The 16,348-nt window shown below is 42.7% G+C and overlaps 1 protein-coding gene across 4 annotated transcripts in view; it reads left to right on the forward strand.

The window, feature by feature from the left end:
• The window catches only part of CSK (C-terminal Src kinase), a 76,858-nt gene that overhangs the window by 4,029 nt on the left and 56,481 nt on the right, over positions 1 to 16,348 (forward strand). The window contains exon 1 of one of the 4 annotated variants that reach the window (XM_089538630.1): positions 15,076 to 15,169. The exons of 2 other annotated variants lie outside the window; for them this stretch is intronic. In XM_089538630.1, the coding sequence (XP_089394756.1) occupies positions 15,143 to 15,169 (27 nt within the window). In that variant the 5' untranslated portion in view covers positions 15,076 to 15,142. Of the gene's footprint in view, positions 1 to 15,075; positions 15,170 to 15,627; positions 15,647 to 16,348 lie in introns of those variants that run through there. One more of the 4 variants, XM_089538634.1, reaches the window with a different exon arrangement.

Genomic DNA, 16,348 nt, shown 5'->3' on the forward strand with positions numbered 1-16,348 from the left:
CAATGCTTAAATAACACCAACATACATAAACATAAACATCAAAACACAACACAATAACTATGTTATGCTTCAAAGATGCATTAGTGATGTTATCTTTGTACTTTTCATCTAACCTTGTTGAATTTGGTTCTTATTTCATTTGGGTTCCATAATGTAAATTGTAATTTTTTCTTGTTATTATCGCCGCTTTGTTTGTGCTGTCTTTTTTTTAAACAATTTCCCTTCTATTTCTGTCTTTCTTGATAAATAAATTGTATCGCGGTACAATGCAATAGCTGCGTTTTGTTATAACCTATATGCTGTGAATTTGTTTGGGACCCAGGATAGGAGAGAGGCAGGAAAATAGAAAGTAGTACACTTCTGCTTTTGAAAAATGGGTATATTTTAATATTAAGTAGTGTGGGATGTGATGGGATAGGCCTGCAGCCTATGTAAAAGATGCACTGGTGATGCTGGAAGTTTTATAGAGAGAGATTTGTTGTTGTTGTTGTTGTGTGCTGTCAAGTTGTTTCTGACTTCTGGTGACCCTAAAGGGGACCTATCATAGGGTTTTCTTGGCAAGATTTGTCCAGAGGAGGTTTGTTCTTGCCTTCTTCTGAGGATGTGACTTGCCAAAGGTCACCTTTTTGGGCCTGAAAAAGGGAAATCCAGTGAATCTGGAGGGGTAGAGGGCTCCTAAGGTCAGATACATGTCCAGAGCTAAACGTTGCCTATTCTTGGGCTAAGAGGAAGTTGCTTGAAATATGATTTTAAAACTCACACCAATGAAATCCCTGTTGAGTGATCGTGTTGCTTGGGCTGAAAAGATAACTGATCAGGAATGGGACAGGAAGCGTTAGAAAATGCCGGCGACGCTGCCTCTGCATATTTTGTGGCTTTGTTATGGTGGGTTGCATCCAAAATTAGCTCAGCTTAGAGTAGAAAATGTCTTGATTCATTCAGTGTGTCTGCCCTGAAATGTGCTATGCAGTTATATCATGTGCCCTGTCAAAATCAGGACGTACAAACATATCAGTTGCACTTGTGCATGAGTAAGTCACTAACAGGTTGCTGGCTGTGGTCTCTCCTCTCCACCCTGCCATATAAATATGGAGTTGACCTGTCATTTGCTAGCTGGAGCATTAGATGTGGGTTGCAGCCACACTCATAAATTGATTGGGTTTGACACCTCTTTAACTGCCCCAACTCTATGCTATGGAATTCTGGGGATTCTAGTTTGTTGTGGCATAGATGTGTGTACAGATGTGAGAGCAGGACAGTGAAGAAGGTGAATAGGTAGAAGATCAACTCATTTGAAATGTGATGCTGGAGACGGGTGCTGAGGATACCATGGATGGCCAAAAAGACAGCTCAGTGGGTTTTAGAACAGATCTGTCCCTGGAAGCCAAGATGACTAAATTGAGGCTGTCATACTTTGGCCATATCATGAGAAAGCACGAATCATTAGAAAAAACAATAATACTAGGGAAGGTAGAGGGAAGAAGCAAGAGAGGAAAGCTATGTGTCAGATGGATAGACTCGATCAGGGAGGTCACAGGCTAGTACCTGCAGGACCCAAGCAAAGGTCTTGGAGATGTCTCATTCACAAGGTTGCCATGAGTCGAGGTCCACTTGACAGCAGTTAACAACAACAGGATTTCCTTGTGGTAGAATTCAAAGATATAGCCATGTTAGTCTATAGAATCAGTATGTTGAGAGATCTTGTAGCACTAACAGGAAGAAAGAGGTTGGCAGCATGAGCTTTTGTAGACTTCACCTATTTCCTCAGATGCATTTGGGGGAGTGGAAAGCCAGGGACAGACCTTGATATGCCATTTTGAATTTGAATGGACATTCTTTCACACTAATGGCACATATAGGCCTGTCCCTGGCTTTCCACTCCACCAAATGTATCAAAGAAATAGACTGAAGAGCCCGAACAGACAGGCCAAAATAAAGCTGTTTTGGGTCACTTTGGAGGTACACTGTTTAAATGCTGCATGCGTCCTAAGAGGCCAGAAGCCATGCCAAAGCCACACTCCAGTCCTAAGGACTGGAACGCAGCTTTGGCACAGCTTCTGGCCTCTTTAAGATGTGTGTGTCATTTAAACAGCATACCTCCAAAATGACCCAAAGAAGCTAAGGGTTCCCTTGTGTGTGAGAAGCAAAGGTTTTGTAGTGGACGTGAAACGATGTGATTGTCGTGACCCCTTGTCTGGCTAAGGATGCATTTGCCCTCAATGTCCCTTGGGCTCCCCATGCCATCCCTTTTTGCCGTAATTGCATCTAAGGCTGTCCCTGAGATAAAGCTTGTGGTATGTAATTTGCTTTTGCCTTCTCTCTGTGTGCTGTAATTACTCTTGATGTAATCAAGGCTCAATAAAACACGTCACCCAGTTGCTGTTTCCATCCGGCGAGATCGGGCAGCTAGGCAACCCGGCCGGGCGATTTCTGTTAAAACAGCACTTTTTAGGGGGCTTTCACGCTTGCGGTGTTTGTTTTATACTATTGGTGGAAAGCTTTTGTTTGTACCCTTCTGAGTTATTGGAGACGACAAGGCTTTGTTCTCAGTTTGCTTTGCTCATGGTCAAATTAATGGAGGCCATTACACTGGTCTGGCTTGGAGCAAGCTAATTGTTTGGGCTGGCCTGGGTATAACTGAATCCCGGCTTAAAAATGGACGTGACTGGGCTTAATGGGCGCGCTGCTTTTAATCTGGAGCGACGTTCTCTCATCTCCTGGCCCCCTCACGTCATTTCCCATTTTGCACACCACAAAGAGATAGCCGCCTTGGCTCTAAGAAGGCAGCCCCGAAAGATATATTATATATTGGGTCCTTGGTATCTGCTGGGGTTTGGTTGCAGGAACTCCTGTGGATAACAAAATCCGTGGATATTCAAGTCCTGGTAAATACAATGGTATAGCAAAATGGTGTCTCTTATTTAAAATGGAAAATCAAGGTTTGCTATTTGGAATTTATACTTTTTAAAAATATATTTCAAGCTGTGGATGGTTGAATCCATGGATTAAAAAATCTGTGGATAAGGAGGGCCGACTGTAGTACGTAATAACTTTATGGTCATCATGCAAAGAGATGTTGTTAACACCTTTGAGATGAAGTGAGAATGCAGTTTGGCACCGCTTTAATGGCCATGGCGCCACGCTATGGATTTCTGGAATTTGTAGCTTTGTGACATATTTCACTATCTCTGTCAGAGAACTCTGATGCCACCACAAACTACACTAGGCCTTCTTTCCCATCTGTTTTCTTTCTTCCTGCATTTTCCTGCTGGGAAATCTGGTCCTCTATTACAAACTTCCTCCTGCTGGATGATGGGCTGTATGGTATTGCATCTGGGGTGAGTACACCAGATCAGAAAAGGCTGCCACGTTCCTTTGTGGGAATGTACTGGGGGGGGGGGGCATGCTTTGCTTGGTTTAACCCAGTGGATTTCAACCTTGCCTCTGCTAGAAGTTTTGGACTTCAGTCCCCTTTTGCTTCTGGGAACTGAAGTCCAGCAGCTTCAAAGATTGAGGACCATGGTCTAGCCAACTCTTCCTGTTCAAGGCAACATATTTCCATCATGCGCTAGAAGTTTGCATACTAAAAGTGGACCTTTCTGCCCTGGTTTATGACCAGATGTGGTATGGGAATTTCAGAGAATGGGGCTGAGCCTTACTTTAAGAAGGATGCCACAACACACTGGCCAAGGTTGGTCTCAGGCTTGAATAATAATCCTACCATTGGCTTTGTGCAACTTGCAAAGGTATCACCAGCTAGTCTCTGTTGTTCCATTGCCAGAATGGTGGAGATGCAATTGACCCTCAAGGTGAAACCCATGCCTCTTCCAAGACTTCTGATCCCTGTTGTGTAGCAACTTCATGTTGGGGAATGGGGACAAAATGGCTCCCTTGCTAGTGAAAAAGATGGGAAGAAGGAAGCTAGTGAGGAAGATGAATGGGATGATGCTGGATGCTTGGATGAAAAAATTTCACTAGCTGAATGTTTTCTACTTCCAAGAAAGACAGATTAACTGTATGTTGAGAATTGAGGATTGTTTTGGCGGGGGGATCATGTGTTTGGTTGCCTTTTCTGCTAGGAATTAATGTAATACAGCATAATGTGATGTAGAAAATAGAACTTCAGCACTCCTGGGGGCCAGTTTTCTGCCTCTGGGACACTACAGGGGCCCACATGGACTGCCAAAATTTCTCCCTTCATCCAAGAGTAACAACCCCAAAGTGGCCATAATAGCTGATGAAAAACATGTGTTTAATTGGAGAGAGAGCAACAACCAACTTAAAAGTTTCTCTAACCATGCCTAGCTTTTCAGCACACAGTTAATCTGTCTTTCTTGGAAGTAGAAAACATTCAGCCAAGGGAAGCTTTTTGTGCAGATTCCTCTGGTCTTGGAACCTTCTAGGAAAAGCCATTTTAAAAAGCCTAGAATAGGGTGATCTGAGATGTCAGGGACATAAATATAGCTTTGAAGGCTATAGTTGGCCCACTCTTTATATAATATAATATGCAGACTAATGTAATGTAATTGATGTACAGCCGTCCGACTGTATGTTGTATGTTAGATAATGCATAATAATACAGTTGACCCTTCCCTTACATGGGGATCTGTTCTGGAACCCACCCACTCCCCGTGTAAGGGAAATACTGCATATGCTCGAGCCCCATTGAAAACAATGGGGTTTGTGCACACAGTGTGGTGTGGCATGTGCGCCATGGGCACGCGCACCATTGCCACTTCCATCACACGGCTTCAGTGTAAACTAAAAGCAGCATATCATGTGCCGGCGTATGGCGCGGGCACACACTATAGGTAATATTTAGAAATAGTTCTCTGTGGCCCATGCCTTTTATTCGTGTTCCCAGGTCATAGTTTCTGCAAGGAAAGAAAGGGTAAAAGCTGTGTTTGTTAGTTAGAAACATAGTGTGGGAACAGGAGTGTCATTAGGAAGGTGCGGGCCACACCGGGTGACACCCCAAAGTGTGGTGAGACCACTGCTCCCCAAATGGTTGCCTTTTGGTGGAAATGGGCTGTGGCTTTCACTAACATCTCTTTAAAATCCTGGAGCTCAGGGGAAGAGATGGTCTGAGTGAGGCATGGCTCAAGGAGTGGAGAAGGGCAAGACCTCGGGTTTTAAAAAAATTTAAAACATCACATCTTGCCAAATTTTCACTTTAACCACATCAAACTATGTAAATGTGTGTACATTTAGGCTGTGCATATGACATTGTCATTTTAAGGTATCCATTTAATTTTGCTAGTTGCTTATGTCACAACATAGTGATATATGGGAATTACGATTTGCAAGTAACATTAGTACAAAAGCCATTACTAAGGAATATGTGCTGTATGGTACGGGAAGAGGTCAATGGGAAGGGTTACACCACGAGTTATTGCACCGGCTGGCGCCAACCTTGGTGATGCCTCTGTGTGGGAAGTTACCCTTAGGTTGTAGGTTGAAGTACAAATGATTGTGTGTGAGAGAGAAAGAGAGAAGATTAAGATGCATTTGTAGCATGGTTTGTTATGCTGATGTATGCGGTTGAAAGTGGCAAAATTGCTTGCTGTGTACATTAGGACTGTATGGCAGTGTAAAACACTTTGCATGTCCTATGGCTCCATCGGACATTTACAGCTGACTTTGCATTCATTGTGCATTCATTGTGGAAGAGCCCTGGTGCAAGGATAGAGCTTAGGTTTTGCATGCAGGCTATGCTAAATTCAAGCTCTGGCTTCTACAGTTATAAAAGGATCAACAAATGTGGGTCCATATGTGTCTTCCAGTTGACTTTAGGGTGTTAAGTCCATTTTGATTAAGTCCAGATTATCAAATAGGCTAATGAGGACCCTGAGAACTATGATTTGCACAATGCACTATCACTGGTCTAACTTGGGGCCTGCAATTTTGATGGGATAGCATCGGTTTTGACAGTGGCTGCATCCACACTGCAGAAATGATCCAGGCAACACCACTTTAACTGTTGAGCGCCATGGAATTCTGGGAACTGTAGTTTGTTGTGGCACCAAAGCTCTCCAACAGGGAAGGCAAAACACTTCACAAAACTACAGTTCCCAGAATCCCATAGCATTGAGCCAGTGTGGTTAAAGCGGGGTCCAACTGGATTATTTCTGCAATACGGAGGCAGCCAGTGAGAGTGGACAAATGTTCAAAGTAAATGTGGGTTGTGTCTGTGCTTTGATTTGTAACACAGCAATTCACAACACTTTAAAGGGGTCTGCTGAGCCTCCCAGCAAGTTTCAACCAGTCTGTCAAAAAGAGAAAACACTTGAGAACCACTGAAATAGATAATATCAGACTAGGTCAAGAATGGGAAAAGTAAGGCCAGCTGTATTTATGGCCCCCAGCTCCCTTGGATAACTCCCTTTCCAGCCCCATCTCCTGGAAGAATGATAACAATGATAATTCACTTTTTAAACTAGGTTACAGGAGTAAAATTCAAAGGTATAGCCATGTTAGTCTGTAGAATCAGTATGTAGAGAGATCTTGTAGCACCTTTGAGACTAACAGAAAGAAAGAAGTTGGCAGCATGAGCTTTCCTAGACTTAAGTCTACTTCCTTAGATTCATTTGGTGGAGTGACATCCATAAATGCCCATTTTTCAAAAATAGACATGGAGTACGAGCCACTTTTGGTTTAGATGAACATGATCTGGCATTTTTGATCGTCTTCGCAGCCCCCTGAAAGGCTCAGGGGTAGAAAATTAGGCTACCAGACTTGTAGGATAATCTGACCTTTTATAAGATTGTTTCTTAAGTTATCTATAAGGAGAAAAGATCAACCAGATTGATTAGTCTGCATCTGTACTGCAGAATTAATGCAGTATGGCACCGCTTTAACGGCCATGGCCCAGTGCTGTGGCATACTGGGATTTATAGTTTGTAGTGGCACCAGAGCTCTCTGACAGAGAAGGATAAAGATCTGACAAAACTACAAATTCCATAACTTTGAGCTGTGACAGTTAAAGCCATGCCAAAGTGCATTAATTCTTCAATGTGGATGCAGCCTTAGGGACAGTTATGTTTAAAGCAAAGCACTGGAAAATTACACACACACACACACACACACACACACACATATCACTGTTCCCAGAATTGTCCCCAAACGCAAGACTACTGGCAAAGAGACAGAAGGGTAGCTCTGAGCCTTTGTGGTTAAACCAGTGCTTTGAAAATGAATTGGATCCTGCAGATTTCAAAGCAAACTCTTCACTCATTTTATTCTTGAAGGAAGGAATGAGTAATTTTAGCAGTTTTCTTCCTGCTTCAAGGAAGTCTTTTGAAAACTATGTCGTTTTTGAAGACTATGCAGAGTTTGGGACTTTCTGCACAAGCGTTTCGTGTTCTCCAGGCAGAAAACAATAATTCTTACAATCATTATGTAAGAAACAAATGAAATTAGAAGCTCTGGTTTAATCCCAGGTTTCCTCCTTACCCATGTTTCTCTTTGTCCATATCTGTCAGCAAGAGATTTTTCACAAGCAAGATCCAATTTCAAGTGGGAACTGTCAAAAATAGCAGAAAAGGGGAACCGACCCAATAAGCAAGGCTGAGTCAGTTATGAAGATTAAGGCTTGTGGATTTGACTTAACCATTCAGACTTGGTTTCCGGTGATCTAAGCTGATGGATCACTGAATGAGTCTTTCCCTGTTCAGAGAGAAAGCTGCATCCTAAAAATGGAAATGTTTTAGGTCAGCCATGCAGAGAACCTCTGGCTGTGTTGTCTTAACTTTTTTTGCTGGAAGAAAACCATGATATGTTTGGTTTTGTGGTTTATCATGTTGTTGTGTGCCTCTCATTGAGGCTGAGAGGATGTGACTTGTCCAAGGTCACTCAGTGGGTTTCATAGTTGAGCTGGGAATCAAACTCTGGTCTCCAGGGTTGTAGTCCGACATTCAAACCACTATGCATGCTGGTTTAGGTTTGCCTTAGGGTTGTCATAAGTTGGAAAGAATCTGAAGGTGCACTGCAAATGTAAGAAACCCTGGCAGACTCCAAACGGGCAGGATCTGTTCATTTTTTGATAATAGAAATCCCGGAGCCCAGTACAAAAGACAGAAAGGCATATCCATATTATAGTTGTATCATTTCCATTCTGCTTTAATCATCATGACCTTATAACAGAGGTGGAAATCATGCAGCCCAGTGGTTTTGGTTCAATTGCTCTGCATTCCTTGGCTATAGCTCCCGAACACTGCAACTTGACAGTGTTGGGAGGAAGGGGCTACTTGATTCCCATCCCTGATTCTAAAGAATCCTAGGATTTGTAGTTTAGCGAGTGACTTGGAATTCTGCAGTAGTGAGTTCTAGTCCTTTTATTCTGGAGAGTGGACTTAGTATTGAGGAAATAGTAAGTCCTTCACCAAACTACAGATCTCAGGTTTCCGTTGGATGGAGCCACAACAGTTAAAGTGGCAGCTTACTGCTATAAGTAAGTAGTGTCAATACATTTGCAAAATTCAATGTTCTAACCTTGTTTGAGTATCACAGCTGAACAAAATACATGGTCCTTCCACCATCTGTAGAAGTTCCACCTACCCCAGTGCTCCTGAAAGATTTTTCCAGATCATCCATGTCAATTAAGGTGGGTAGATTAGTAATTTGAGTGGAAATTGTTAAACAACTGGGTGCTTGCTGGTCTACTATAGAGCACTCTGAAATTTACCAATAGATTTAGATTTCTCCCCTTTCGTTCCCTGAATTTGTGAACTTCTAGCATTCTGCAAGGTCTGCTTGAAGGAAAACAGAGTGCCTTATTTTACCCTGTAGTTCCAGTCTTGTCTGGTTCTGGCTTTGCTGAGGCCTGTTGCCGTCAAATATGTAAAGTATGAAAGGGAGATTTGCATTTCCAAAGACTTGAAGGGAAGGGTATGTTATGGACACATGGCACATTCCTGCTGTATGAGGACACAACTCATGTATTATGCATATATTGCAGCAAAGGCAATTGACATGTCATGGGTGAATCCTGACTGAATGTGACATAGGAACATAGGAATGTTGAATTATTGTTATACTTTATATAGTGTTGCAGATTTCAGGCCATGGGACCCTCTACTCTAGTACTGTCACCTGTGAGTGGCAGCAGTAACTGTCCAGCATGAATCCTTTCCAAGCCTAGAGGGCAACCAAAATGGTGAAAGGTCTGGAAACCATGCCCTTTGAAGTGCAGCTTTGGGAGCTGGGTGTTTAGCCTGGGGAAGAGAAGGTTAAGAGGTGATATGATAGCCTTGTTTAAGTATTTGGGGTTTGTGTGCTGTATTGAGGATGGAGCAAGCTTGTCCAGAGACTAGAACACAGAACAATGGATGCAAGCTACAGGAAAAGAAATTCAACCTCAACATAAGGAAGAACTTCTTGACAGTAAGAGCTGCTGCAGTGGAATACTCTGCCTTGGAGTATGGCTGTTAAAAAAAAACACACCTTTGTAGGTTTTTAAACACAACCTGGATGGTCATCTGTCGGGAGTGTTTTCAGAGTGTCTTCTTCCTGCATGGCAGAATGGGATTGGATTGGATTGGATTGGATGACCGTTGAGGCCTCTTCCAACTCTTTGATCCTATAATTTGGGTTCTTATTAGCGTGGATCCTTGTTTGCAGGTATTCTGCTGCATGCACAGATGTTGGGGCCATGGATTTCAGGGCGCACCATTCTGGAGATCCAGTCCATCAGTGCTATTGTCTGACTCCAAATCCAGAGAGAGAGGTTTGAACTCTTTGCACTGTGAACAGTCAGCAGTAGAGTGTCTTGCTCTTTGCACTGCCAAAAGACAGCCTTGGTGCCAATATAATCAAGACTCGGTCAATTTCACAGTGGCTGTATTTATAGCTATGGCTGGCTTGACCTTTCCTGTGCCTACAAGAAAGAGATGATAGCATACATAATGGGGAGGGGAGAAGAATTGTGTTTATCTGGGAGTGAGACACATATATACTCACACACACTTCCGAAATGCTAAACAGAAAAGATACCTGAGCCACCATCTTAGGAGACAAAACTGTTTGTGCAGAATTATTCCATTCAGTAGGTGAGTGTGTGTATATATATTCTAAATCAAAACCTTGATTTTCCTGACATACTCACTTTTACAAACATGTATTCCAAGTGTAAATGAGAATTTGAACCCCGTATGTTGGCACACTATGCAGCTGAAACTGCACCACCCATAGACAAGAAATATTAGCGGACTTGAAGAAATCCTAAGATATACAAAAATCTACTCCCCCCCCCCCAAAAAAAAAAAAAAAAGAACACTTTAAGAAGAGAAATCCTATCAGGGAGGGATCCACAAGGCGGACTGAATCTATTTGTTGGGAGCACAAAATGGAAGGAGAGGAATGGAACAGAATATCCATAGAAGGGCAAATACAGTTGATTGCCTGGACAAATATAACTTGGATCAGAACACTCCAGAATGCAGTATTTCAGTTAAAATGTAATTTCTTACGCAGTGATCCGTGCAAAGTGAATGGAGAAATTTTTATTGGTTTCTTGAGTTCTTTGTCCCAAGACTGGTCTTTACCTGTTTTTTCCTTCTTTGCATCTGCTCTGTTCCTTTGCACTTTCAACTTCTTCCTCTGCTTTGTTGGGACAACTTAAATGCGAACAGTCCAGGCAAGGCAGACTGATGCAACTCCTAACCTTAAGGGCCAGTGTGTTAACCTTTTCTTGTTGTTTACCAAACCTTTTCAAGACCAAGAAAATCCTTCAAGTAAAATTAAACTCAATTGAAGCCCAAACTAGACAGCAGTGGTTTGTATGTGGTTGACATTTTTCATGTTTAAGTTGTGTTTCAGGACTTCTGGCACTTAACAAAAAAAGGGCATTCATGAAAATGTCAGATTTGGTTGAATAAGGTTCTGCATACCAATGGCATACATCTCTGTGGGCCTGGCTTCCACTCCACCAAATGCACCTGAGGAAGTAGACTGAAGTCTCTGAAAGCTCATGCTGCCAACTTCTTTCTTTCAGTTAGTCTCAAAGGTGCTACTAGATCTCTCTCTATATTGTTGTACAGGTAGCTGTAAATCCATCTCCAAAAATTCAGGGCACGAGACTGAACTTCACTCTAGCAGTACTTGATAGTAGGCAGGGGCCAAAATTAAATTAAGTTAAACTTATTTGGGTTGCAAATAGGTTTTAATTAAATATTAATTAATTAATTAATTAATATTCCATCTTCCTCTGCCCAGCCGTTCCTCCTCCACATGGCCCTCTCCTCAGGAGGAGGCCAAGCAGCGTAGGAGCCTTGAAGTCATTCCACATCCTTGCAGGCCACCCAAAATCATTTGGCAGGTCACATGCGGACCATATATTGTGCAGGCCTGGCCTAGAGGAGGGAAAGATTGGAGGGAGATGCTGGAAAGATGGCCTAGAAGAAAAGATCAGGGCTGGGAGAGTAGTGGTGATTTTGGGGTTACTCCTTGTCCTACTCTGGAGTGAGATATTTTTTTCTTAATGTTATTCCTACTCCTGTAAAAACCTCCTTACTCTTTACTTCTACTCCCCAGCCCTGGGGAAAAGCCCTGGTTGCTTTGCAAGGCTGGCGTGTGGCTGTATGTATGTGTAAGTGTGTAAGTGTCTCTCTTTGCCTCCCAGTCCCTTCCCTAGTGCAATATACAGTAATAAAATTGTTTTTTTTGGTGTTTGCATCTACAATAAAGGAATGATATTCCTATTCCTAAACAATATAAGGAGTAAAAAATATATTTTGTTAGTCCTTATTCCTACTCTTGTAAAATCCTCTTACTCCTTTACTCCTTACTTACTCCTACTCCTCAGCTTTGGAAAAGATTGGGAAATGATCCTTTAGAGATAGGGGAAAGATGGCGTAGGGATAAAGAAAAGATTGCAGAGAAATGAAAGATAGTCTAGAGATAGGGAAAGGATTGCAGAGACAAAGGGGAGGAAATGCTCTAGAGATGGGGGAAAATGCAGGGAGATGGGGAAAAGATGGCCTAGAGATAAAGAAAAGATTGCAGGGAGAAAGAGGGGAAAGATTGTAGGGAGTTGGGGGAAAGATGCCCTAAAAATACAGAAAGTATTGCAGAGAGAGAGGAGAAAGATGCTCCAGAAAAACTATAAAAGCAATCTTGAAAAGTCTATAAAAGCAATAGGGCAGTCAGCCATGAGCAAAGAACTCAATAGGGTTTAGAGGAGCTTATGCAATAATAATAATAATATAATTTATTTCTATCCCGCCTCTCGAATATGATCAAGGCGTGTGGCGCCATTATTGAGATGTCTGTAGCACAGTGTGATTTTGGAATTGCCAGATTTTTGGATCAAGGACTAGATGCTTGGGGCCTCCAAATAAAAGCCAGGCTCTGTCTTGCATGGAAGATAAGCATCCGAAAGCTCCTTTAATGCAACCTGTACTTTGTCTCCTGCTCTGAATGGCAGCTCTTTACTCCTTGACTAGAGGGTGAATTTTCTGTGTCTTTATTTTTGGTCTGTTTGCAAGCAATTAAATTACTTGCCAATTAGAGTGAGTCAAAACTTAATTTTCAAATGGCTGGGAGACAGGAGGACTGAAGATGCTTGGCTTCCTTCGTTTCTGTTCAACGCTGAATGCGGTCATCAAAATAACTCCATTGCATGTACATTAACTTCAGGCTACCTGGTGCTGAGTTGCATTTTTGTTTTTCCTTTGCATGTCGCGATTAGTTCTCTTTGTAAAAAGAGTTATTGGCTCCTGTCATGTGTCACCTTACATGACCCATAGTCCTTTGTGTGTAGATCAGCCTTCCCTATAGATGTGTTGGATTGCAACACTTATTATCCCCAGCCAGCATGGCCTTGTGGGCTGAGGAATTCTGGGTATTGTAACCTAAAAAAGTAATTTTTTTCAATCTCTCTCTCTTACACTTTGGGCCAAAACACACTGCAGAAATAATCCAGTTTGACACCACTTTAACTGCCCTGGCTCTGTGCTAGGGAATCCTGGGGATTGTATTTTGTGGTGGCACCAGAGCTCTCTGATAGATAAGGCTAAACGTCTTACAAAACTACAGTTCCCAGAATTCCCTAGCACTGAGCCAGGGTAGTGGCAAAAGATGCCTGTGCAGAGCTGCTGTTGGACTGTAACTTTTTCTTTACCCTTGGCTATACTATTATTATTATTATTATTATTATTATTATTATTTGGAGCTGATGGGAGCTGCAGTCAAACAACGTCTGATGGGCCTCATACTCCTTGACCTTAAGGGAAGGCAGACTAACAGCATAATTAATAAAAAATCAGTATAATTGTGTCTTTTAACAGCTCTATAGAGTTTGCTGTTAGGATGAATAAGCGGCATCACTGAGTAGTTTTACTTCTTTATATTTTAGTTGCCCAAATAACAGATCTGATGATGATGAGGATGATGGTGGTGGTGGTGGTGGTGATTTTGTTCTTATTATTGCTTTCAATACATGACAGTATTTGACCATTCAGTTGACCCAATTCTTCCTGGCAAAAGGCTGATGTCAGTGCACATGCTTAACTCTGACATCCCTCCCACATACATGCAAAGAGCACATTTTCCTTCATGCTCAAAGTTGGTGTTCATTGTTTTAACCCCTCCCTGCCTGGGGGGTTCTCAGTCCTATAAATCTTTTGGAACTCATTCCATGTCCACCTCCTAAAAGACTGTTGCATGCACAAATAAAATTGAAAAATTGGTAAGGGAATCCTGCAAACCTTTTTTCCCCCCAGAACAAGGCAGACACACTGGGCCGGGTCTGAATTCAAAAGATCCTTGTTTCTGCTTGCCCTGCATTTCAAGGATTTGTGCAGACTTTTCTATGATTCAGTGACTTAAAAACAACAGCACCCATTTGTTGGAAATGCTATGCAGAGGCACCCTAATCCTTTCCAACTTGGATCTTCAGGGCCAGGATGTGGATTGATTCACCATGTTGAAAGCAGGCAAATGCTCTCAAAGCCTTTTATCTACTGCATATATTATTGTAGTTGTTGTTTGCCTCCAAGTCATTTTTGACTTATGGCGACCCTAATGCAAACCTATCATAGGATTTCATGGCAGGTTTCTTCAGAGGGGGTTTGCTGTTACCATCCTTGGAAGCTGAGAGAGTGTGGCTTGCTCAAGACTTTTTTTTTCCTATGCTCAAACAGTGATTTGCACCCCAGAATCCAGAGTCGTAATCCAACATGCAACTTGGCCTACTGCATACATATCCCTGTGCATTTAAGAAGCAGCCTGGTTTATCCCTCCAGTCCAGACGTTGAGGATTGGGAGCTAGAAAAGAAGTTAGTCTGTCCAGCCATGATGGGAAGGGCTAGTCATGGAGCCCAGTTTGCTGTGAGAGTGCCAGTGTGCAACTTGAGAGCTAATGGTCCCCCTAAAAGAAACTACTGTATATACTCATGTATAAGTTTAGACATTTAGGTTAAAAAATTGACCCCCAAAAACTGAGTCGACTTAATCCATGGGTCAATGGCCAAATACTGTACTTATCATCCTCTGGTGAAAGGCAAGAGTTTAATCTGCCCTTGGAGCACTTACCCCTTTCCACTCACTCATCCATCCAACCTTATGAGGGGAAATAGTTGTACATACTTGTACTTGTATATATCCATCCCTGTTGAAAGGCAAGAGTTTAATCTGCCCTGGAAGCATTGACCCTCTTCTACTCTCATCCATTTAGCCTTTAGTATGAGTACAAATAGTTATGCCTGCTATAATTTTACATCCTTCATTACATGCCCCTAAGTTATAGCCCTAACTTATCCATGGGTTGTATCGAAATCCAAAATTTTGGCCTCAAAACCTGCCCTCGACTTATACATGAGCTTGACTTATAGTTGAGTATATATAGTATAGTAAAACCTTTTATTTATCAGTGCTGTCTATGCATGTGCCGTATCCGGATGACAAGTGGAGAAGAAGCCGGATCTCCAGCCGTCGGAGGATTGCTGCAGTCCTAGCTTTCTCTCTGCTGCAGGCAGTTGCTGCTGCTTCCCTCCTCTCTTGCCATCAAACTCCTCCCTAGGAAAACCGCAAGAGACGCGAGGCTGTGAAGTGTATGTGTGGGGGAAGGCTGGGAGGAATCTTCATGGGGAAGCTTGACCGTTTCCATGCCATTGGTTCCTTGGCTTTCCTTGTTATATAACCCAAGATGCATCTCAGCTTCTGTTCAGGTCTTGTAAGTGCTGCTCTCCTTTTCCTCCCTCCTTTCTCTCTTTCCCTTTTCCCTCTTTCACATCCAGCCCTCCTTCTCACTCTGGGCTTTTTTTTAAAAATTCTGTCTATAATTCAAAAAGGCTGTTCCCTGGACAGTCCACAACACTGGGCCTTGCTATGTGTGTATGTGTCTGCATGCTTAAAATTGCATTGCATACCTCACTGAGAGATGAAATTTCGCAGCTGATGGTGGCTGATCTCTTTGGGAAGCTGGCTGGCTACTGGTGATGCTGGTAGTAGTGGGGACAATGTAAGGGGATGCTGGGAAGCAAGTGATGGGTGATATTGCTGGCTGTCAGGATGAGATCCAATGCAGGCTGTATCTTGGAGATGTTGCTTTCTGCCCCAAGCCTTGGACGAATCCAGAGAAAGTCAGAGAGTGGATATCTCTGCATGCAAAAAAGGTAGAGTAAAGGCATGCAAAGCAGAGGCATGGCAGGTAAGGCTTGTACATCTCACCTTCTTCCTTGTTCCTCTTCCGTTGCCTGTCTTCTTGAGCCGGGGATGACAGGATTGTGTCCATCCTGACAGGTAATAGGAAGAAAGCGGCAGAGAGTTGAAGTGGAGCTGAGCCGAAAGCATTCAAAGGCTGCGTCTGAGAAGCTGCCGGCAAAGGACTGTAGCTTGGTGCTACAGCACATGCTTTGCATGCTGAAGCTCCTAGGTTCGATCTCTGACATTTCCATTTTAAAAAATCCTATTTTTGCAGGGATTTGATATGAAGACCCCCTGCCTGCTTTGTTTTCTTCAATATCCTATGCTGATTAGAGCAGTCAGTATTGGACTGAATGGGCACATTTTCTATAGAGCAAGATCCAGCTGTCCAATCGCATCAACGTCTGTAGTGGTTAGAGCAGCCTTTCTCAAGCTTTTGACCTTAGAGGAGGGGTTCCCAAACTTTGGGTCTGCCTGGTGTTTTGGACTTCAGCTCCCAGATTTCCTGACTGTTGGCCAAGGTGGTTGGGACTTATGGGAGTTGAAGTCCAAAACACCTAGAGGACAAAGTTTGGGAATCCCTGCCTTAGAGGGCCCCTTGAAATAATTTTCAGGACTTGGGAGACCCCTGTGTGAAAATTATTATATCAACAGTTCAAAACATAATGTGATTTCCCCCCTGATCACACCCTCCTAAACTGGCGTC

Source organism: Sceloporus occidentalis, unplaced genomic scaffold (genome assembly GCF_023333645.1).
Source record: "Sceloporus occidentalis isolate IW3139 unplaced genomic scaffold, rSceOcc1.0.p SCAF_9, whole genome shotgun sequence".
Lineage (NCBI taxonomy): Eukaryota > Metazoa > Chordata > Lepidosauria > Squamata > Phrynosomatidae > Sceloporus > Sceloporus occidentalis.